Source organism: Pogona vitticeps, chromosome 3 (assembly GCF_051106095.1).
Source record: "Pogona vitticeps strain Pit_001003342236 chromosome 3, PviZW2.1, whole genome shotgun sequence".
NCBI lineage: Eukaryota > Metazoa > Chordata > Lepidosauria > Squamata > Agamidae > Pogona > Pogona vitticeps.
Genome location: NC_135785.1, coordinates 179,462,047 through 179,485,403, shown reverse-complemented (window position 1 = coordinate 179,485,403; position 23,357 = coordinate 179,462,047). Strand labels below are relative to the sequence as shown.

At 39.4% G+C, this 23,357-nt stretch overlaps 1 protein-coding gene across 7 annotated transcripts in view; it reads left to right on the top strand.

Annotated features, from left to right (window-relative positions):
- Positions 1 to 23,357, top strand: part of NLGN4X (neuroligin 4 X-linked) — a 223,921-nt gene that overhangs the window by 187,762 nt on the left and 12,802 nt on the right. For all 7 annotated transcript variants that reach the window (XM_078390362.1, XM_078390361.1, XM_020786979.3 and 4 more), the window contains 2 exons: positions 15,005 to 15,190; positions 19,985 to 20,774. In XM_078390362.1, coding sequence (XP_078246488.1) covers positions 15,005 to 15,190; positions 19,985 to 20,774 — 976 coding nt within the window. The remainder of the gene's footprint in view (positions 1 to 15,004; positions 15,191 to 19,984; positions 20,775 to 23,357) is intronic.

Sequence of the window (23,357 nt, the reverse complement as noted above, 5' to 3'; positions counted from 1 at the left end):
GAAAAACGTTGGCTAAATGACACATAGGTAAACAGTTGTGCAGAAAAAAAATATAAAAGCAAAAATGAGTGATTTTTTCCCTAAGCATTTGTTAAAATGGTATAAGCACAGTGGCCATACAGTGGCCACAGCACCCAAAAACCTGACCTATTGCAAAGCAAATAAATTGACAGCAGTGTTCCCATGCACCAAAACGATAAGGATTGAAGTGATATAGAGACTGGATCATCTTAAAACACCATATCAGTGACGTGGGGAAAAACTGATTAGCCTGCCAAATGAATCAGTGTTACTCATGTGTCATGTGAATGGAACATTATAAAATTATTTTAATTACTGGCAGAATTGATATACCTGGATTTCCTTTGGCATATGTGATTGCACCCTGAAATAACTAGAATGTTCATTCAAGTGAGTCCAACAGTTCTAGCATGCAGAGCTCATATGATGTAATGGTTCCTTCAAAAATATTTTTTCCAAAATTTGGATGTCTTATCTGACCTTGCAATTATAATGAAACTGTAGCATGTAATTTTATGCAAACCTTAATTCAGTTGTACACTCTTAATGGACTCTTTCTCTCCTTCTTCATGGCTCATGTACCTGAGGCCCTTACTTCCTGCTCACATCTTCACCATCACAACTTGCTTATCAAATCAGCACCGTAGATTATTCCTGCATGTGTGTGTGTGTGAATGTGTGTAACATCAGCAGTTTCTGTTCCCATACAAGATAAGATTTACTAATGCTGCATATGTACTATCAACTAATCTTTTAACCTCAAAAAGAAAGCAGAGATGTTATTTGTGGGAGCAAATGTGCCAGACCAGAATGTCACAAACTGGGATCCGTATTGTTGTTTTAAGAATTCTAATTTGGATTAATTGATTGAGCAACATCTTTAAGAGCTTGAATTTTAGAGGAAAAAGGGTTATACTTGAAAGAGGAACTGTCCCATCAGAAGTCAGACCAATAATCAACTCTAGTTGAATGACAGCAGCTCTCCATGGGAGAGGAGTCTGCTTGGAGACTCTTTAGGTCGCACTAGAATCTTCCGCATGGAAAACATTGGTTCTGTCCTTGAGCACAGGCTGCAGCTGCTATTTTGCAGAAAGAGGTGTTCTTCTTGATAACATCTTTGGACTCTCCCCCAGAGTTAACTAAGAGTAATGTTTCCCTTAAATATAAAATTTGTTCTTTTGTTATTATCATGCTTCAACGAATGGTGACCCCAGTAGGGTTTTCCAGGTATGTGAGATGTTCAAGGAGCAGTTTAGCAATGCCGCACATAGAGTAGACATACACATCTCAGAGTTTCCATGGCCAGTCAAGGATTTGAACCTGAGCGTTCTAAATCCTAGTCTGACACTGACTACTACTCTACACTGGCTCTCAAATAAAATGCATACTTCAGCATTTTTTAAAAACCTGTTAAAAGAGTGAGGTTTCTGGTCAATTCTTGGTATCACAAGTTTTATTTTTCATTTTAAGCACCAGTTTTGCCAGCTGGCAGTCATTAATGTAATAACATTGCTTTTCTTCTACAATTAAGGTGCTTTTCACAAAAGAAACTTGCCATTTCGTAATATGATTAATCTTGCGTAATCCTTTAATTCAGAATACATTTTCCCTCCCTGAAGCTCATAATTAAACTTAAAACATTTTCACTGAGTTTTGAGCAATTGCTGCTTGTAGCAACTTAGTTATCTTCCTCAACCTTTCCTTTGACTCTTTTCCAAAGAAATTATTTACCAACAGTTTATTATATTACACCTGAGAAGTCTATTTAATCATATAAGGCTATCATTGCATGAATAGTTCCCCCCCCAAAAAAAAGTTGATAATACTGTACATATTTCTGCTTAAATGAATGGAACCTATATGTGCAGGGTGGCATGTCTGAAGATCACTGTGCTCTCTATAGGGACTCATCACATGAGTCATGATGCTTGCATATGGGAAGTTCAAACCAATATGGAGAGCCACCACGGTTGACTGTGCTCTCCATCTGCAGACTCATCACCCACCATAGATGCGGAAAGGACCCAAACACTTCCCTCTACTCATGTTTAACCTAAGCTACAGTCCCTGATAGGACTAGTTAACTGGGTAAGGATGTAATAAACGCTTACTAGTGTTCTTGTCTTCCATTTTAAAAAAAGAGTCTAAATTATCAACTGCTGCATTTTTTTAAAATCCTGTATGTAAACAAGATTCTCTCTCTCTCTCTCTCTCTGTGTGTGTGTGTGTGTGTGTGTGTGTGTGTGTGTCTTCCAAATGTGAAAAATGCACAAAAACCATCCTATCTAACTCAAGGGAGAGAAAGCAAACAAATAAAGCCATGTGATTCTTACACAATACAAAGCAAGGGCAGATGTTACCTTTAGTTAACCACTAAAAATGCTAGCTTTTGATATATGCCAGTCTTCATCAGGCTATGCAACAATATGTTTTGAATACTGTAGGGGGAAAATATATGAAAATCTACAGTAACTACCATATATTGGTGCACAGCATGATGAATATTGATGAGTGGAGAAAAAACTTGAAATCTTTCATTCTTACCCTAACAATGAAATACATGAAGATTTACATCCCTTGCTGTAGGGGACATAACACCCATAGTAAAACCATAAGGTTTATTTATTTGTTTTTCTTCTCTCCTAGTGCATATTTACATATACAGTATAATTAAAGAATTGATTCATGACTAGACAATTATATAAACAGGGAGGAGAGGAAAGAATGGATTGAAAAGGCTGGAAATAATAGAATTAATAATGGAGGTTGAAAATGCAGGTCAAGAGGAGCAGCCATGAAATGCATAAGAGGAATAGAGAATGAACTACCACAGGAGAAAATACTGTTATTAATACAAGTAGGAGATGTAAAAGGAGTGATAATATGGCATATTTAGTTTGTCAGGGTTCAGGACACTGGCTAAAGTCTCAGGGAACTGCTCTATTCCTGTTTCTATTGTCTATTCTACTACAGTATGTTGTGCTCTAGTCTATGACTCTACTATACTGGCTGAAAATGTAGATTGCCCCAGATCTAAAGCTGATTTTCCCTTTGAAGGCTTGTGCCAGGAGCCTAGTCTCAGATTTCCTGAGATAATGTTTACTGAAAGCCTTCAGGACTGGGATAAACACAATTGCTCTGTTATCTTGCAATGCAGAAATACTTTGAATATGCCTTTAAGAACTGTATGTTAATACTGTACCCTGGAGATAGATGGCAAAATATCCCTTTCTGGAGGACTGTCTCGGCATTGCTTTCAGTGATGCAAAACCTTCACTGCTTTTGACACTTCAGAGAAAATCAGCCTTTTGACTGTTTCTACGACCTTTCATTGCCCTCCAAACATCTCCCTTCCCAGGCCAGGAAGCTGCAAAAGTATATCTACTTTGGAATGCTCTTGCTGATAAGCCTGCTCCACACATGCTCAGTCTTTCAAAAACCTGGGTGTTTTGCCCTTTTGAAATGGCTTTTTCGAGGATCAATATTTCAGCCCCTGCAGCCTGGATTCTTTCCAAATTAAAAAATTGGGTGGGGCCAACCCTTCTGTTTCAAGATGAGCAAGATTTGTCTTTTCATTTTATTTGATCTGTTTTAAATTTGGGATGTTTAAGGTCACTTGTTTCTGGATGGGGGTTCAAATATTTTTACATAGCAGAACTCACAAGCCCCATGCCTAAATTTTTCCCTATTTGGCATAGTGCAGTAGCAGCCTGTCTGCTACATTTGTGACAAACTTGGTGCTGTAATGAAGTTCAGTTTCAAAATTAAATATTTTTGTTAAATTAAAATAAGGGCTGCCTTATCTTAAGAATTGCCTAGTAGAATTCCGATTTGATCTGCTTCACAATAACATAGATGCACTCTTGTGAAGTGATAATAGTAAAGAGCTGAATTCACCAATGAGAGAAGTGTTCCTGGTTTTGATTATGTGTTCTTGAGAGTAGAAAAACCAACACCTGCCATGTTTAATTTACCTGCTTTTAATACCAGCATATAGATTTTTTTGCTAACTTCTCTACTGTGACTCCAAAATCTGAATTTAAGAAACGGTGACATAAATGTCATTTTCTTTGAAGCACAGCTGCAATCTCAAGATTGAGATGGAGTGTTTGAACTACTGGGTCCTTTTGTTGATCCCCTTTTAGAACCATTTCCCTCCTCAAAACACTCACTCTTCACAGTCCTTCTTTTGACACTTTGATGTTTGCTAAATAGAATATTAAAATAGTTAAATATCTTCTGAGAGGACACTATGAAAGTTAGAAATCAATACTGCAAGAAAATGAAAACATACATACATGGATCCATTTGTGAGTCCTTGTTAGCTGTCTGTTGAATTGAATAGAAACAGAAAATCATTATACATTAGAATACAGTTATTTGCCCTAGTGAGAATGGATTAAAACGTTTTAAAATAAAAGTTCATATTTCAGAAGCTGCATCCTTACTGCATTCACAGCCATTGAATGTGGCTTGTACTTAGTGTAGGATGGTAGCATAAAAATGTTTGTATGAATCATTCCTGCTTCATTACAATATATGTCATTTAATCAAAATTCAGAGTCCAGGGGAATTTGGAGTATCGTTACAGCTGAAGGCCCCACTCATGTGTTCTCTTATATATTCTATTTGGAATCGCTGATCCTTCAATTATGTGTGTTCTCTCTCCCAGGACTCTACCACTTCCAGTCCTTTCGGGAAACTTTTGCTTAAAAAATAAAAGAAAATAACAGATGGCAACAAATTTCTGCAAATGTGGGAAGAGACATAAAAGCAGCAATACTCTGTCAGAAATATAGCAGTGAGTTTAAAGGAAGGCAAATTTAGACCAAAGCAAACTTGTTTATTTCTTCCTCGTCACTGATCAATATAACAGCAGGTTTTCTTAACTCTTTCACATGAGTTAATTCACATATTGCCTTCCTGTAAGGGACATATCCCAAACTTAATTCTAAAATGCTAATATTAGCTCAGAAGGATGATGATTTGGTGGGAGGCACAATTAAAAAATGAATTAGGTATGGCTTTAATGATTTACTATGAATAGGCAAGCTACAGGGACAGCTTTTCACAGTTTGGATTAGAGATGGGCATGGACTGAACTATGAACGGGGAGGGAAAATATGAACTTCATTTTGCCCTCCTCCTTCCCGCTGCCCCTGTTGCCTCCCTACCTGGTCCTGCCACCCTCTCCTTCTCCTCTTCCACTGCCGCTATCTTCAGAGACAGTGTTGTGTCACGGCAGGTGGGCCCCTCCACCACCAAGCATTAACCAAAAATTGAACAGTGAACGAGTTCAGTTTTCCAGCTGGTTTCTGGTGGTTCATGGTTCATGGACAACCACAAACCATCATTTTTCAGGTTCATGCCCATCTAGTTTTGATGTTATTATTTTTACTTCATAGATATTTTTACACCATGGATATTTTTACATATAGGTATTTTAGGTTCTTTAGGAGAAAATAAAATATATTTCAAATAATACTGTAAACATGAAGGGGATAAAACAAATATTGCACGGAAAGGGATTTTGTGTAGCTGTTGGAGGAGTTATGCTGCATTATATTTTAACTTTAGCCACTACATAGTTGTTACTGATTATTGTTATCTCCCCTTATAAAGTAATGGTTATCACATGTTCTCTTCCTTTCCTTTCCTTTCCTTTCCTTTCCTTCCCTCCCTCCCTCCCTCCCTTTTCAGAGGGGGTCAATCTTTTTGTTATAACTACAGTATTATTGTGCATTTCTGTCTCTCAATCCTGCCACTTTCTGAAAGCTTTAAGTCATTACTTTAAATGGACAATGTACCGTGAATTGCTTACTTGGGTAATTGTGGGTGAAATTTGTGCTTTTCTAGATCTCTTCTCCCAACTTGGGAGGGAAACTTTTGAGCATCACACCACCTTCTTATGAGGGTTGATTTGTAGGCAGAACCTTGTAGTATGCAGGACCTGTTTCTTTAAAAGAGAGGCTTAAATAGCAGCACCCTTTCCTTTGAAAGGGGGTGAGGTTTCCTTGAAGAGCCAATCTGACTTTTTTTGAGATAGAGGCTAGTAAGTCCAAAATACTAAAATACTAGCAGCTCTCATTTTGAGTTATTCGGAAGAGACAATTCGCTCTTTGGGATTTATGTAAATGTCCACTTACTGTTCAATAATTGAGCATTTGAATATTTCTGTTGGGAGTAGCAATAAGGATGCTGGCCAATATTTTTATCTTGGGTTTTTTTTTCCCCCAATGGCAGAGGTTCATTGGAATGGGTCTCTAAATATTTCAGAATTTATTCCCCAGATACCCCAGGCAGCATGGCCAATGCAAAGTCTGTTGTAGTAGTCTAAAAAATTGTGAGCAAAGTGGATAAAAATCTATGATTTAAAAAAAAGGACTGAAATCCTGATTTAAATTAAAATTGATTTTTATTTAAATCATAAAATAATCTGATTTATTTTAAAACAAATCAAATTAATCCATCAAATCAATTAGGGTGCATTTTGTTTAAATCAAATCCACCTTGATTGGGAGGATCAAAAATGTTGCATTGTTCTATAGGCTGGCTTTCCTTTCAATAATCAGTAGTTTAACTCATTTTCCTCTGTCTTCCAAAGTTTTATTTAATTTTTTCTTTCCAAAACTGTTCCTTGCTTTCACCTTTCCTGGAGGAAATTGTTCATTATGTTTAAGATATGTTTTTATCTGCATTAGAGGACAGGATCCTTTCAAAACCCAAATACTAGAAGTAAAGGACTGAAACAACCAAAATGTTAGCCAAGAGTAGGGTTGTCAGACATCTGGCAAAAGGAGGACATGTCCTACTTTTCAGGATCATGTCCTCTGTCCGGCAGGCAAGACTAAAAAACTTCAAAATGTCTGGCTTTTGTATCTCCACCCCCACCCCTCCCTCTCCTCCACCCCCTGCAGCCCAACCTCTCCCTGTTACTTCCTTGGTTGAGGCCCTTGTAAATCCTCCGTTCCTTCAGAGATCGGAGGGAGATAAGGTGGCTTGATTGTTTAGGGCTGACAGCCCTGGGTAATCAATCCCCGGCTTGTGGATGTCTTCTTCTGCCCGGGAGCTGAATAAGGCAGGAAGGTGCGGGAGAGATGGATGGATGGATGGAAATGGACAGGAGTGAAGTGAGTGTGCACTTGCTTGCCTGCTGGAGGGGAGGCTGGTCTGGGGTCTGGAGGGGGTGGCAGTTCAAAGCCAGGGAAATAGAGGCCAGTCTGGTCCCTCCTTCCTCCTAAAGCCGGGGAACAGGAGGCACTTTTATCCCCCCCTTCTGCCCTGACACACACACACACACACACACGACCCTGGGGCATGTGCAGAGTGTGTTTCCAGGTCCAGGAGCATATGCAGAGTGATCCCCTATGCTTGTGGGAGCTGGAACACACACATACACACACACAAGCGGATTTCTTTCAGCTTGAGAAATTGCAAAGGGTGGCGAAAATGGCTTTGTGTGTGTGTGTTTGTGTGTGTGTGTGTGTGTGTGCAAATCCATTTTCTCCACCCTTTGCATTTCTCAAGCTGAGAGAAATCTACACCTTCTGTTTTTTTCCTGGTTTTTATAAAGTGTTTCAAATCTGTCACACAGATTTTAAAACTTTTTATTTTACTTTCGTATACTTTTATTAAAATAAAAAAATCAATAAATAAAACAAGGGGGATGGGTCTCCATTAAAGGAAGGAATAGATTGTCTCCATTGGTCCTGGGAGCCCAGTAAGTGTATATGTAGATTTGTTTTGTTTTGTTTTTATTTTTAAACATTTTTAAAAGACAAAAACACAGTAGCCAGTGGATTCTGAGTTTTGTAGTCCAAAAAATGTAACATTCCCAGTCTTGACCTTTCAAGACTGAGTAGGTAGAATGGTTATGGTATTGCCCCATGATCAAAGAGCTATTCTCCCCAATACCTAATTCCAAAAGTGACATGCCCCCCACCCCATGCACAGAGCCCCCCCAATATGTCCTCCTTTGTCCTCCTTTTTGGCTTTCTATGTCCTCCTTTTCGTACACATGTATCTGGCAACCCTAGCCAAGAGGGGCTTCTTCTTGCCATTTTAGCAGGATGTGCTCCATAACCTCTGTTGGTCATCTCCACCAAACCATCTACCAACAGACATTTGCTGCTGAAAATCAGTGCCAGCATCACTGCAAGCCAGTGAGGGTTTGGGGGAATCTTCTCTTTCATTTCTGAGGGTGAAAGAGAAGCTCTGCCCTGCAGACTGGCGGCATTCTTTGATCTTACACTCTCCCGCTTTGTAAAGATCTGCCTCAGTTGTTAAAGAATTCTGGCAGCGGCTGCAGCTGTAGAAGGAACCATGTTTAGGAAACTTGACAAAAGTCACCAAATTTAGGCAGTGGTAACAAGTACATTGGAAGTATTTGGTAGATTCCTAGGGGTTCCAGGGGAGTTGTGAAGGGGAAGACCACATAAATGAGCTTATTCCTGCCCTAAGATGCAAACAGAAGCAGGTGCAGGTATATAGGTACATTGGGATAGTGCAGTGATGCTTGCCAGTAATCACCGAGGCTAAAGAACCTTTCCCAAAGGAGAATTGGCATTGTTAGAGAAGGTCTTCACATCACCATCAGTGCTGTGCAATCATGCCTTTATTGTCAAGAGATGCCGTCAGGCCTCCTATCTATTCCTTCAGCACCTGGAACATTTAACCTCAGAAGATGTATACGAAAATCATGATTCGGCAGGAGACTTTGAGTTTTTCCCCCTGCTAGAGGGGGGAAAGCATTGATTGTGTACTATAATGCTAAACTGGTTGCATTCTTTGTCATCATTTGGTATTCTAAAGGTTGAACTCATGGACGTTTTTGGCATCTTCTGTTCAATACAGGTTTTTGCTACTCTATTTTGTCTCTGTCTTGCTTTTAATGTTGAACTTTTGAAAGTGACTGTTAACACAGATAGCAGTGCTAACGGAAAGAACTGCAGATGGATTTGTGGCTTTTAACTCATTTGGGCTTCATAATATTATAAGGCAAAACTTGAGGGGGGAACACACACACACACCACAGAAAGCATGAGCATTGAAGAGTCAGAGCTGAATCTCTGCCAGACCTAAAATTGATTTGATAAAGAGTCAGCCCTTGGGCCAAAGTGTGAAGAAAAAGAATAGGTTCTTCTGCCATGATATAATTCTAGATAATTCTGTCTCAGAAATGGATAGCAGGATGGCCACAGTTCCTAGTTCCTGAAATAAATCATTTTAGAAAGAATGAGGATTAAAATGCATTCAGAAATGTTCCAGAAGTATTGGTTGCTGCTTTCAGAGAATGTGCTTTCTGCTTAGATTAAGGTTACCCTTGACACAAGCTTTCGTTTATCTTTTCCAGTGATTTCACAGCTTACACTTAAATTATCAATTCTGTCTTGCGTTAAGAAGTGATGGAAGGGATGAAAAATAGATTTAATAGTCCAGCACTTGCATCATGAGAAAACATGCCCACTGCCCTTCCTTTGAAGGGTTACCAGAGATCAATTCTCCTTTTGCACAAGAACAGTCCAAGTCTGATTTTAGGTTAAAGGAACCATCCGGAAGAAGTTGCGTAGGAGTCACAATATTCCCCATTCATAATATTCTGCACTCAAGTGAGATGCACTGGAATTGCTAACCTTGTCTCTGCAATATGTGCAAAATCATGCAAAGCAACATCCTCTCCCTCTCCCTCTCCCTCCCTTTCTCTCTCTCTCTCTCTCTTTTTATATAAATGGCCACCTTCATTATGTTGTGAGCAATGCTTAAAAGGACAGGTAAACAATGCGGACTGGAAAATATGACAGCTAAGTACTCATAGAAACAGGAAGCCAGATTTAGGCTGAATATCAGGGAAGACATCTTGACTGTTAAGAGCAGTATGACAATGAAATCAATTACAGTGGTGCCTCGCATTACGACGTTAATTCGTTGCAGCGAAATCGCAGTAAAACGAAAACATCGTAAAGCGATTTTAAAAAGCCCATAGAAACGCATTAAAACCCGATTAATGCGTTCCTAGGGGCTTGAAACTCACCGTCCAGCAAAGATCCTCCATAGCGTGGCCATTTTCACTGCCTGTGCAGCGAGGAATCCATGCCAGAAAAGAGCGGGCAGCCATTTTGTTTACTCAGTGGCCATTTTGAAACTGCCGATCAGCTGGCCGAAAATCATCACTTTGCGATGATTGGTTCCCGAAGTAGGGAACCGATCATCGCAAAGCGAAATTCCCCCATAGGGAACATCGTTTTGCGATCACAAAAACACTGATGTCTAGTGATTTCGGAGCGCCCGTTAAGCGAGGCACCACTGTATCTTGGGAGATGGTGAGCACTCCAACACTGGAGGCATTCCAGAGATATAGGCCCTTTCCAACTCGATTATTCTATGATTCTATGACACTTAGGTCTGACAGTTTCACAGTAGGGTATAACAAGAAAATAAACTTACAGTATATACATAGTTCCCCAGATTAAAATACATGTTTTAGAATCCTATGGCCTAGCATAAATAGTGTAGCTTGCAGCCAAACCTTGGTGCAAGTTATAAAGTCATTGTTCAAATTTGTTTTTGCCTACTGAATTGCACAATAAACAGTGCCTCCATAGACTTTGCAACTTGCAGCAATTTGTGGCCAAACATTACACCAATAGGATTTTGGTGAATATTTAAATTGTCCATGAAAAAAATGTTAGACTACAGATGGAAGTTTTAGGTAAGTTTCCAGTATATCATTATCAGTGCAATCCTAACTCAAAGATATGCAGATGTGTTATGTAGGGGGCCCCTACATAACACCCAGTTCAAATCTCCTGCAGCCCAAGATCACAAACACAATCCTGGCACAACATTAGGCCAAGAATTGGTAACCATAACCAATTTCTAATGTCCTTAGGAGTGGGTTTGAATTCAGCAAGCTTTGGCTGGATTTAAGCCATTCTGGTGACTTAGGACTGCACTCAAAAATGAAAAGTTATTGGAGCAGGTTGCATGCAGAGATTTAAGTTCTGTGTGTAACAAGTGCCACAGGATGCAGTGATCTCAGCTGAGCAACTTGCGGAACAGTTCTAGGGAATATGTGGCAAATTAAAAAAGACCTTAAAGCTAACCCACTGCATAGCCAGTGAAATTGCATTAAGAGCGGTGCAATGATAGGCCACCCCACTCCCAAGCAGCTCTGAAGGCCCAGTTGTAACCTGCAAATTCTAGGAAGTTAAAAATCTCAATATTCCATACTCTGAATGTTCACTCTCCCACTATTTTAAAGATACCTTATACTGCATTTTCTCTCTCTCTCTCTCTCTCTCTCTCTCTCTCTCTCTCTCTCTCACTCACTCACTCACTCACTCACTCACTCACTCTCTCTCTCTCTCTCTCACACACACACACACACACACACACACACACACACACACACACACACACACTTTCTATGGCATGGGAACATACTGCTGAAAGAAATTTAGTACGTAGCTAGTCACTTTCCCTCACCTGCCGCTAGTGCACTTTCAGTGGATTCATGCACTTTATAGAAATTATCGTTTTTTAAAGAACGAACAAAATGCTTATTCACCAATCAGATTTTTTAAAAATAGAAAACTTAGAAAAGCCACTGTGTATTGATACACCTGTGATTTTAATTGTATCCTTGTACCGTGTTTCCCCGAAAATAAGACAGGGTTTTATACTAATTTTTGCTCCAAAAAAAAACAAAAAACAAAAAAACACACACCACATATTAGGGCTTATTTTCAGGGGATGTTTTATTTACAGTCATATCATTTTTGGGTTGCTGCACAATGCTGCACAATGGTGGAGACACGGGGTTTCACTTAACTAGGGCTTATTTTTGGGGTAGGGCTTATATTATGAGCATCCTGAAAAATCATATTAGGGCTTATTTTCAAGTTAGGTCTTATTTTCGGGGAAATAGGGTAGTTGAGTCCTAAGCGGACTGGATAGTTTTGTGAATTAGGTATATTGGGGTGTTCGGTTCCAGACTATGTAGCACTGGGAATGTTGTGCAGTCCCAGTATGCCCCAAGAGGAAGGGAAAGACAAACCACTTCTGGTATTCTGTACCTAGAAAACCGTGGAAGGACTCACTATAAATCAGAATTAATCTAATGGCACATTGCTACTGTTGATCACTGTGTCCTGTTATTTCAAATCTTTTGCTCAACATATGAACACATCAGCTAACAACAAGGGGAGGGAAGCTTCCATCAGTCTGAGAGGAAAAAAATAAATGGCATATCAATGAATCCTCTGATTTTTTTTCTTCTTCTGTGATAAAAGACTCACTAGTGCATAATAATCCATATGTTGAAAATCTCAAGTGTTACATCTGTTACATACATTTTCTTCTCTTTTTTAACCTTAAAAAAATGACCATAACTCAGCACAGAAACAGACATGCAGAAATACATCTGCATTTGGTATTCAACTGGTTAATTATTCAGTGCAGACACTTGATGAATGGCACCGATACAGTGCAGGCACTTGATTTGTGGCACTCTGATAATAGTAAATATAGGAACTTCATTCCTTGAAGGATTGTGACTAATTCAAAAAATAAAGGAACTTCATTCCTTGAAGGATTGTGACTACCTGGAAAACCATTCAAAATGTCGCTATAACTCAGAATTTATTTGGCAGCACATGATTCCCAGTATGGTGTAGTGGATAGTGTGACAGACTAAGACTCTGGAGAACAGGGTTTGAATCCCCACTTGGCCATGGACGTTCATTGGGGGAGTGGAACTGGTAAAACCATTCCTTAAATATCTCACTTATCTTGAAAGCCTTTGTAGAGTTGCCATCAGTTGGTTCTGATTTCATGGCACAGAATACAAACAGTGAGACTACACGAGTGGAATAATTTTCAGACATTGGAAATGGTTGATGAACTTCTTTCCAATGATCTGTTATTTATGAATGTTGCTATTAAACTGCCATGAGCCCTTCGACAGGCATAAGCTTGCGCCCTCTCCCTGGTGTCCCTTCAAGAGACAACCAGTTCTTCTTTCTTTTTAGGCAGAATTTCAGTAATAACTAGAGAGAACAGCTGAGTTTTGCTGTGGAATGCTGTGCCTTTCATGTATTTGTGTGTTTTAAGTGTTTTTAAATTGCTTTTAAATTAGAAGTCTTTTAATATAGTTGTATGTTTAACTGCTGCTTAATGTTATACTTACTGTGTTTTTAATTGTGTGTTTGATTGTACCTGTAGTTTTAATCACCTGTGAATCACCTTAGTTCCTTTTGCTGCATAGGAATGAAATAAATAATAAAATGTTCAGGAGTTCAAGTAAATTCTTTCTATGGCATCCCCTGTTTTATCCCAATTGCTGGCAGCTTTGTAATTCAACGTCTCTAAAGAACAGTCAATTCAATAAATGACTAATCTCTATAGCTTCTGGCCGACAGCTTAATTTGCACTTGTCCTGATGATCATTTACAAATGGTAATGGCTGACACTTTTTCAACTTAGAACAGTTTGCTGCTTACAGATGTTTTAAGTGGGTGTTTTATATACTTAGATCTGCTTTCCTCCATTTCTTGTAAATACAACATCCCTAAGGGATTTGATAAGATAAGATCTGTACAGTAGAAAAAACTTGAAAGTGGACTTATCAAAGTGTTAAATTTGGGTGCGGTGTGGTATACAGAATCCAAATAGTTCTAGTCAATATAAAGTGATATAATGTTTCAGATGAACTGCTTATAGAAAGACAAATTGTATCAAGCTCAAATGTAGGGTGTTCCATTTCTAAAACGTGATCACCAAATAAAAGTACATAGGACAAAGAATGGAAATGGCAGTGCAGACTTTTGTACATCGTCAAAGAACTGAATCAGATTTGCCCTGTGAAGTCTTGATGTCCTGAACAAAATAGTTAAAGACTTTCCTTCTTTTCACAAAATTCCTTTGTACTGTTGAATTTAGTGTATTACCTTTGTGTGCCTGGGGGAATGAATTCATGATGCTTTCAAACACTGGTGCCACCAGGTTTCCTTTCTCAATAGACAAGTTTCCTTGCTTTTTTATAGGTACTTCTCAGCACATGTCTAGCAACAGAAGGAATTGCATCCAGTTTTACAATAAATGCTACAGGGAACTTGGACAAATTATTCTCTAGTTTCTCTATCCTTTATATTATTTAATCATATTAGAAAAAAATGAATTAATTAATTAATTAATTAACTTGATTAAAAAAATGCCAGTGGATCATAAACAAAAAATATGTGTAAAAATTAAATTAATGCGAAAAGATGACCGAGTTTCTAAATATATATCCATGCACAGTTGATACCTTTATGTCTCAGCCACATACCAACACTCTAGTTTTCATTCCAATAGGAAAACATTGTTCACAAATATTATGATTGCCTCATCTGCACATGTACAGACACACATAGAGAGAGTTTTGTATTGTGTGAGAAAATCATGTTAGTAAAAAAGAGGGAAAAGAAAAGATAGTAAATGTATGTATACTTTTTGTATCTGAAGTGCTGATTGGTGAATAACACAGCTTTGTGTCAGGTTAAATGACATCTGCATTATCATGGGAAAGATCTCCATGCTTTGAGGAAAATTGGTGTCCTCATTTTTTAAAAAGAACTTTTGCATGGGCATTCAAAATTCTATTACCTTTTTGCCTCTGATGTTTGCTTTTCAATGTTATTTGTAGCAAACCAAAGCACACTTTTAAAGGAATGCCTCAACTGCTTTTTAAAAATTGTGAGTTTATATGAAGACATAAGGTTCAGGATTCTCACATTTATCCCCCTATGACCTCCTACAAATGGAAAATAAAAGTTTATTTACAAAGATTTTGACACAGGGACTTAACTGGGGCCATCATCTTTCAAGCACTGGAAGAAAGGAGAAGGAAGAGTAAGAGTTTTGTGTATGTACATGCCGTTTGACATTAACAAATTATTTGACTGGTGAGCTAAAATTATCCTGTTCCATTCTTTCCACTTTTCAGGTTTTTTGAGTACTGGAGACCAAGCTGCAAAAGGCAACTACGGTTTGCTTGACCAAATCCAAGCTTTACGCTGGATTGAAGAAAACATTGGATCTTTTGGAGGAGACCCAAAAAGAGTCACCATTTTTGGATCAGGGGCAGGAGCATCCTGTGTTAGTCTACTGACACTGTCTCATTATTCAGAAGGTAATAATAGTCTTCTTAATTAACTGCAAGTAATTCTGAACATTAATAATGAATTGAAAAAGTCAGTGGCAGCTTCAAATAGCATACTTATGTCAAAATGGGCACCGTAAAGGCATATATTCTGCCTCATTATTGTTGTGCCATAATTGCCTCTCATTTAGACTACTATAACAGACTTTCCATGGGGCAGCCCTTGAATACTGTGTGGAAAGTGAATACAGTGAAAATTGCGATACTCTTTCATGATCTTTTGAGACCAGGTGATACCAGTGCCGCATAAATGTCATTGGCTTCCAGTTTGCTTCTGGTACCAGTTCAAAAGGCATACAGAGCTTCAAGCAAGGAGATCTGAAATACTGTACCAGCTGCTCCGAAATGAGCCTACAGGGAATTTTCAGTCTCTGATTACTTATTACAACATACATTCAATCATATAAATTGCAGCAGCGAATCACTGCTAGTTGACTGGTTGCGTGCCAGTCACTTAAGTTAGTGAGCAACAAGGAATGTAAGTGGATGCTGGTTAACAATAGCAACTCATGAGAAATATGTTTCCATTCATAGCTGGCATAATTAACCAATAGCATTCCAGCCAATATTGTTTAAGGCTATTTTGAATAATATTTTGTTTCTGTTTTTATTTGTTGTGACTTCACTTTATTTATTATTCCAAACTGCACATCTCTTTGGGGTGTGGGTAGAAAAACCATTTTATAAAGTGTGCTGCTTATATACCACCCCCTAGCACTTAAGGAACTCTCTGGGCAGTTTACAATTTAATTATGTAGGCTACACATTTCCCCTCCCCCCAGGAGCTGGGTACTCAATTTATCATCCTCAGAGGATGGAAGGCTGAGTGAACCTCAAGCTGGTTACCTAGGATTGAACCTAGGTTGCAAACAGAGTTTTGACTGCAGTATTGCAGGTTAAGCACTGCCCCATGAGGCTATTGAAAATACTGTTAGGCGTGGCAGTAGTATTAGTTTCAACTTAAATATTAATCTGCTGATTGCTGATTAAGATCTTGCTTTCAATGCAGCTAGGTATCTGGCAACCATGCCCATCTGAGAAGAGAACAAATAATTTGTAGATTATGGTCAAAAACAATTCAGAGCCAATTCTATTATGATTTGATTGCTAAGTTAAGAAAGGACTGATCTCAAGAGCTTAACTCCCTTCCTCCTCCCCATCTTTTCTGAAATGATGATGTAGCTTCTTCAAATGAGAAGTTACAAATTCATTTATTCATTCATTACATACATTTATATACTATCCAATTTCATGCAGGGTGGTTAACAACAAACATAAACAATGCATCCCGCAATTCCCAGCAACCAAAAAAAGCATTAACAGACACATAAATAAAAAAATAATAAGAAACCAGAATCTAAAAATAACCTGTATTATATTTATTACTCTTTCTTCTTGAATGGCTATGCTACACTTTAGTGAGGCAAACCCTCCTTAGACTGGTTCTGGGTTGCTTCACATCACTGGAGCATAGCAGAGACGTTTCACAGTGCCACTGAATCTGATCCCAAATTCCCATCTCCTGTAAGAGGATAAAAAGAGCGCAGTTACAGTCTAATTTATTGATCTAGTCAATGGTTGCCTGATCTATATAATGAGAAAGATATATATAATGAGATATATAATGAGCAAGATTTTACATAGGAAAAGTCCCAGAATTAGATTCCTTTTAGCCTAACATAGTTTTTTTGCAAATTAAATTATTCCCTCTTTCTGAGAAACAGGGAAAACAAATGTACGGTTTTCCTTTGGCAAGTCCTCCATACAAAGAGATGATTGTTTGCTGTTGTCATCCCTGTAAAGTCCTTGGTCACGAATCTCCAGACAGTGAAGTGACTTGTACATAGAGATGCTTGTGGAACTGACCAGTAAATGGCTTTAGTGCCTTGAAACACAGGTCTCTCTCTCTCTCTCTCTCTCTCTCTCTCCCTCTCTCTCTCTCTCTCTCTCTCTCCCTCTCTCTCTCTCTCTCTCTCTCTCTCCTTTTTTTAAAGTAACCATTCCTGGAAACAAATTCCTAGTTCTTCTCCCACACCCACAAACAACATCACCTGTCACCCAAAACAGACAATCAGCTTTTGAAAACCAAGGCAAGTTCCTTACACCAGCTGTGGGCATGCCGATCAGGCAAAGACAATGAGCAGTGAAGGAAATGAGAACTAGAGCAACTTCCAAAGAGCTGGGATGGAGAGGAAAGACTTGTCATTTTCTGCAAAAGGGCTTTGGTCCGATCAATGGTGGGGACAGTGTCAGATACCAGTAGTGTTTTTAAACCCATTTACTCCTCCATTCATGGAAACAGAATGATATGTTTTATCAACATGTCGATTAAAACAAGCTGTGGGAGGAAACAGTTCCTGCCAAAGTGAGTTTTTGCCCCAGCGTCATCTGCAGAGGGCCGCCTTTCTCACATGCTAACAATTGGGTGGAACCTGTCTACTCAGATGCTTTGACAGATCTTTACTGGCTTTCATACTAGCCACCGAACATCCAAAGATCATTGAGGACTGAAAATAAGTCTGGAGCATGGTTGGAAAATAGAAAGATTGGAGTTTTAGAAGAGGTAGCCGTGTTAGTCTGTGCAAGCTGATCAGGCAAAATGCAAAGAAACAAAACAAAAAGACAAAATCATGTGGCACCTTAAAGACTAACTATTATAACCCTTTTTGTGGGTTGAAATTACAGTTTTTACATAGACAGGACATAATTCAGTCAGCAGCACTAAGTCTGTTCTAGGTTTTGTTTTGTTTTCCCACCTAAGAACTAGACTCTTGGAATGGAAAGTGCTACAAATCATAGTGTCTGTGTTACAAGTTGTCACCTGGGGCCACCTTGTAAACAACAAAGATGGCTAGGAAATATGTTGATGACAAGCCGGAGGTCAACTTATAAGTGCAGTTTTCAGCAATGTGAAATGAAACAGAATTGTTCCCTCTTTCTAGTAGACTAGGGCTCATTAGGAAGGGCATGTGACTTGCTGGTTGATGCATTGTGGGGTGTATTGGTTTGTTATTTTTTCCAGTGACCACATGATGTAATCGCTAGAATGTACCAATTTGCCTCCAGAGTGCTCTAACCTTCACCTTTTTGAGTCCCTGAGAGGGGCTTTTGGTTTTTTGGTGTCAGTTGATGCATTCTAGTTTAGTTCATTCCCACTAGAAGTTATCAGAGCTAGCAAGCTTCTTCCACTGTCAGTTTCTAGTACTGTGAAGACTTAATAAATAAGTTGCTTCAAAATATCTGAAAAGTGAACACTTCCCATGCTCTTCTGTGGATAGGGTGGGAGAAGTGGTATTATTTTTTCATTTTGCAAGTTTATCACTGTTGCACTGAAGCACTTAGATTAAATTGGAAAAAAATCTTTGCCTTTGTTTGAAGTGCTGATATAAACCATGGCCGTGGGCAGTTTCTCAATTGACACTACACACAAAGCAAAATAATTGAATAAATCAAAGTGATTTAGTGCATCAACAATGATCTAGCACAGGCAATACTAATATTTTCACTTCCAATCTGATGGTTCTGTGAGGTATTGAACAATTGGATGCTTCTTCTTAGCATCTTCCTCCGACAGCTGTTGGAGCTGTTTGCCTGTTCCCACTTCGTGTATCACCTCACGGGCACAGACACACACAGGAGCACAGATAAGGAGGGGAGAATACACATGCCTCCTCTCACCTGAATGTTTTTATTCCCCTCCTCTCTCTCTCTCTCTCCTGTTGTCTCCCTCTCCTCCTTTTTCTGCTCACTTCTTCCTTTCCTGACACAGAAGGAAAGGGGGTGGCTCCTATTACAGGTCAAAACCTGTATCCTGATTTGGTCTCCAGGAAGGGATCAGGCAAGATGTAAACAGCTGAACCGAAGCCCAATTTTATTGAGAATAAGCAATGCAAGGTCAGCTGGGACTGCACTGTCTGGAGGAATGTGTGAGGAATGTGTATTCCATTTCCCTTATCTGTATGTTGCCTTCCTGGGCCTGCATGTATGGTCTTCAACCTCAGGCTCTCCTGCTGGTTTTATGTTGTGACTATCTCCTCCTGGCAACATTCCTAAGCCTGGCCTTCTGCTAATCAAAAATGAGTGTGCAGAAGGTGAGAAACAGGGAAACAAAAGGAACTTTATACTAGCAAAGCATACTTTTCTCTGGCTAAATTTGAGAGACCTATTTACCTCTAAAACTGTGTTTGAGCATATCCAGGTATCACTGCTTCACCGTGAGAATCATGTCAAATGGCATATTGCTCCACCCCCTGACCATGCCAGCCTGCACCAAAAAAAGCCTGTGAGGACAAGCCCTAAATTATTTTGATTATGTTTGAGAAAAATATGGACAGAAAATCCCAACCAATTGTAGGCCAATCTATAGATTTAATGCTGGCAGGGCTCGAAGTTCTGTCTCTTGTCTATATTGAAAACAGTGTTTAGTACAGTGTAGTGAATATTTGTGATGTCATGCTCAGTGCCGTTATGACGTACATTATAATGAATATTTGTGAAACATGTTCACACTTAGGCACTGGATTTTATGTATACCATATATATGAACATTACCTAGGAAGAATTTAGCTGGTAGATTAGCCAACAAGGAAAATCTAATGATGGGGGTAGGATCTGAAATTAAAACATTTTATTTTATTTTTGTACAAACAGCATTGCATTTACTTTTCACTAGAATGTACTTCCTCTGGAAAACATACAAAAGATTCTTCTTTTTAATCAATGCTACTTGTTCATGTATTTTAATTTTAACTTCTGCACCTGCAGGTCTGTTCCAAAAGGCAATCATACAGAGTGGAACAGCCCTGTCCAGCTGGGCAGTGAACTACCAGCCTGCCAAATATACTGCAATCTTGGCAGAAAAAGTGGGCTGCAACACGCTGGACACTACAGACTTAGTGGAATGTTTTCGGAACAAGAACTACAAAGAACTCATTCAACAAACGATCACGCCAGCTACATACCACATTGCCTTTGGGCCTGTGATTGACGGGGATGTAATTCCAGATGATCCTCAGATTCTGATGGAGCAGGGAGAATTCCTCAACTATGACATCATGCTAGGTGTAAACCAAGGGGAAGGATTAAAGTTTGTAGACGGCATTGTGGACAACGAAGAGGGTGTCTCTCCAAATGATTTTGATTTCTCCGTATCAAATTTTGTGGACAATCTCTACGGTTATCCAGAAGGGAAAGATACTCTGCGAGAAACCATTAAGTTTATGTACACGGACTGGGCAGACAAAGAGAATCCTGAAACTCGGAGAAAGACTCTGGTCGCTCTGTTCACTGATCACCAGTGGGTTGCGCCAGCTGTTGCCACTGCAGACCTGCATGCCCAGTATGGTTCTCCAACATATTTCTATGCATTTTATCACCACTGCCAGAGCGAAATGAAACCCAGCTGGGCTGACTCAGCCCATGGTGATGAAGTTCCTTATGTCTTCGGCATTCCTATGATTGGCCCTACGGAGCTGTTTAATTGCAACTTCTCAAAAAACGATGTCATGCTCAGTGCCGTTGTTATGACGTATTGGACAAACTTCGCCAAAACTGGGTAGGTTTGCCGCATAATGGCCTTTGCATGCACCATTCTTTAGAAATTCTGGAGCCGTCCCTTTGACCTTCTAATGATATGTGGCAAGTGCTGTTTCTGTGGGGGGAGGGGAGTGTCCTTGCTTCATAGAATATTTCTTGTGACAGAATTAAAACCATGTGTACACAATAATGTTACGCAAGGCCAAATTAAATGACTTTGTCGAGGGTGCTTGTCTGAGAGTGTAAGGAGGAATTTGTGAGCTGACATTCTCTGGTCCTGTAAATTCCTCTGGTATAAAACATATTTTATTGTTCTTTCCCTGGGCTGTCTATTTTCACTAGATGAGCCGACATGATGCTTGAAGGGCCTGGGGCAGCTCTGCCTGTGCTAAAGAAAGTTTTTTGAAGTCATCCATAGGAGGTGGTGATAGGGCAGTCAGCAACACTGAAGGGAGCAGTCAAAGAACCCCAGTGTCAGCTATGGTACAGGCTCATAAAGGAGGCTAAAACAGGCTAGCCCTCTCACTCTACTGAGAAGCTTGCCAGGAAGGGGAATCCTCATGCATTTGCGGGAAGCCCCGAGTGTCTGGGTTAATTAAAAAGATGGCCAAAAGGAACAGTGAATGCTCAGTAGTTAATGCCTGAAAAAGGCACCACTATGGACTTGAGCTCCAACCACTGACTATGCTGGCTGGAAAAGTCTGAGAACTGTAGCCCAGAAAAATAACTCACTGAAGGTCTTACTAAAGCATGATAGCCAGGAATAGTGATGGGCACAAACTGCGATTCAGTGATTCATCTGCATAGCTATTCTCTGGGTGGTCCGGCTTCCCTTGCCTCACCCCTCCAGTGGGCGCCCACTCAGAGGCAGTGGCAAGGCTTCCCAGCCCAACCTCCTCTGGTCACTGCCTCTGAAAGGGCACCTGCCAGAGGAAGAGGTGAGGAAAGGGAAGCTGGAGGTACCCGTAGAACAGCTAAACTGTATCAAACCACAGTTTGTGCACATCTCTAACCAGGAATCAATCTGGTGGACAGAGTGCCTGAAGAACTATAGATGGAGGCTTGTAACATTGTACAGGAGGCAGCAACAAAAACCATCCCGAAGAAAATGGAATGCAAGAAAGCAAAGTGGCTGTCCAACAAAGCCTTACAAATAGCAGAAAAGAGAAGGGAAACAAAAGGCAAGGGAGATAGGGAAAGTTACAGAAAATTGAATGCAGACTTCCAAAGAATAGCAAGGAGAGACAAGAGGGCTTTCTTAAATGAACAGTGGTAAAGAAATAGAGGAAAATAATAGAAAGGGGAAAACCAGAGATCTGTTCAAAAATAGGAGATATTAAAGGAACATTTGTGCAAAGATGGACATGATAAAGGACAAAAATGGTAGGGACCTCACAGAAGTCACCAAGAAGAGGTGGCAAGAATACACAGAGGTGGCAAGAATACAAGAATACACAAGAATACATGACCCCTCCAATTTGCTTTAGCCAATTAATGATTTAGTTCTTTCTTATGGCTATACTACACAACTACATTGCTATAAGTTGTCTGTGTACATAGAGGAAGTGACAGCAAAGATACAGTGATATCTAAGATTTATTTGTCATTTGGAAATTTCTTGGCACTGGGACCGTTTGGCAGATTTGGAGAGAATGAACATGAGTGGTCACATTGCCGTAGTAAATGAGCCACGTTGTACGAGCATTCAGCTAAGCAAAGTCTTTTTCTACACAATTAAAGCGTTTACTAAAGTTAACAGACAGTGCTTGTAAAATCAAGCATGTAGATATTAATATATGGGATATTAAAAACAAAAAACCTCCTGGGGTGTCGATAGTCTTCTATCTGCTTATTATTTATATTACTGCTGTTATTATTCCTGCAGAGTGCTAACAAGTCAGACTTCAGCATTTATCTAAGGATTACCAAAGCTCCCACATGATCCCATCTGTCAGTATTACTCATAATTTCAAGCTATTTTCCACGGCCTGGCTGCTCAAGTGCTAATTTCAGCAGGGTGTATATAGCCTCTTGGGTCTGGCTTTCTACCATACTTCCTAAAGACAGCACAAATGTTTAGGAAGGGTCATTAATCATTTTAGCATGCACCCAACTGATAAAATGATTACTTGGTAGAAATGAGATTGACTATAACAAATAGTCCTCTTCTGAATTCACCCTGATTTGACAATAAGTGCTTAGAGCTGTGTGACCTTGAAATCCCACCTGTTCAGAAGAAAACATCCAATTTTTTTGGTGAGCTCTCTCTCTCTCTCTTTCTCTCTCTCTCTCTCTCTCTGTGTGTGTGTGTGTGTGTGTGTGTGTGTGTGCGTGAGAGAGAGAGAGAGAGAGAGAGAGAGAGAGAGAGAGAGAGAGAGAGACTGTGATTATTAAAGGAAATTATTGCATGTATAGTTCCTGGGAAAATTAATTCAAAATTAGTACAATGTATGCCATGTTTCCTTTTTTTAAAAAAAGAAAGGGAAAATTACCTTCATGACAGAAAAAAATATGTCTGTATAAAATAAGGTCAAGGTCCTGCACCTACTGTTAGGGAAGTGAGGAGTTCTCATGTCTAAAATATATACCAACTAGAGAAAAG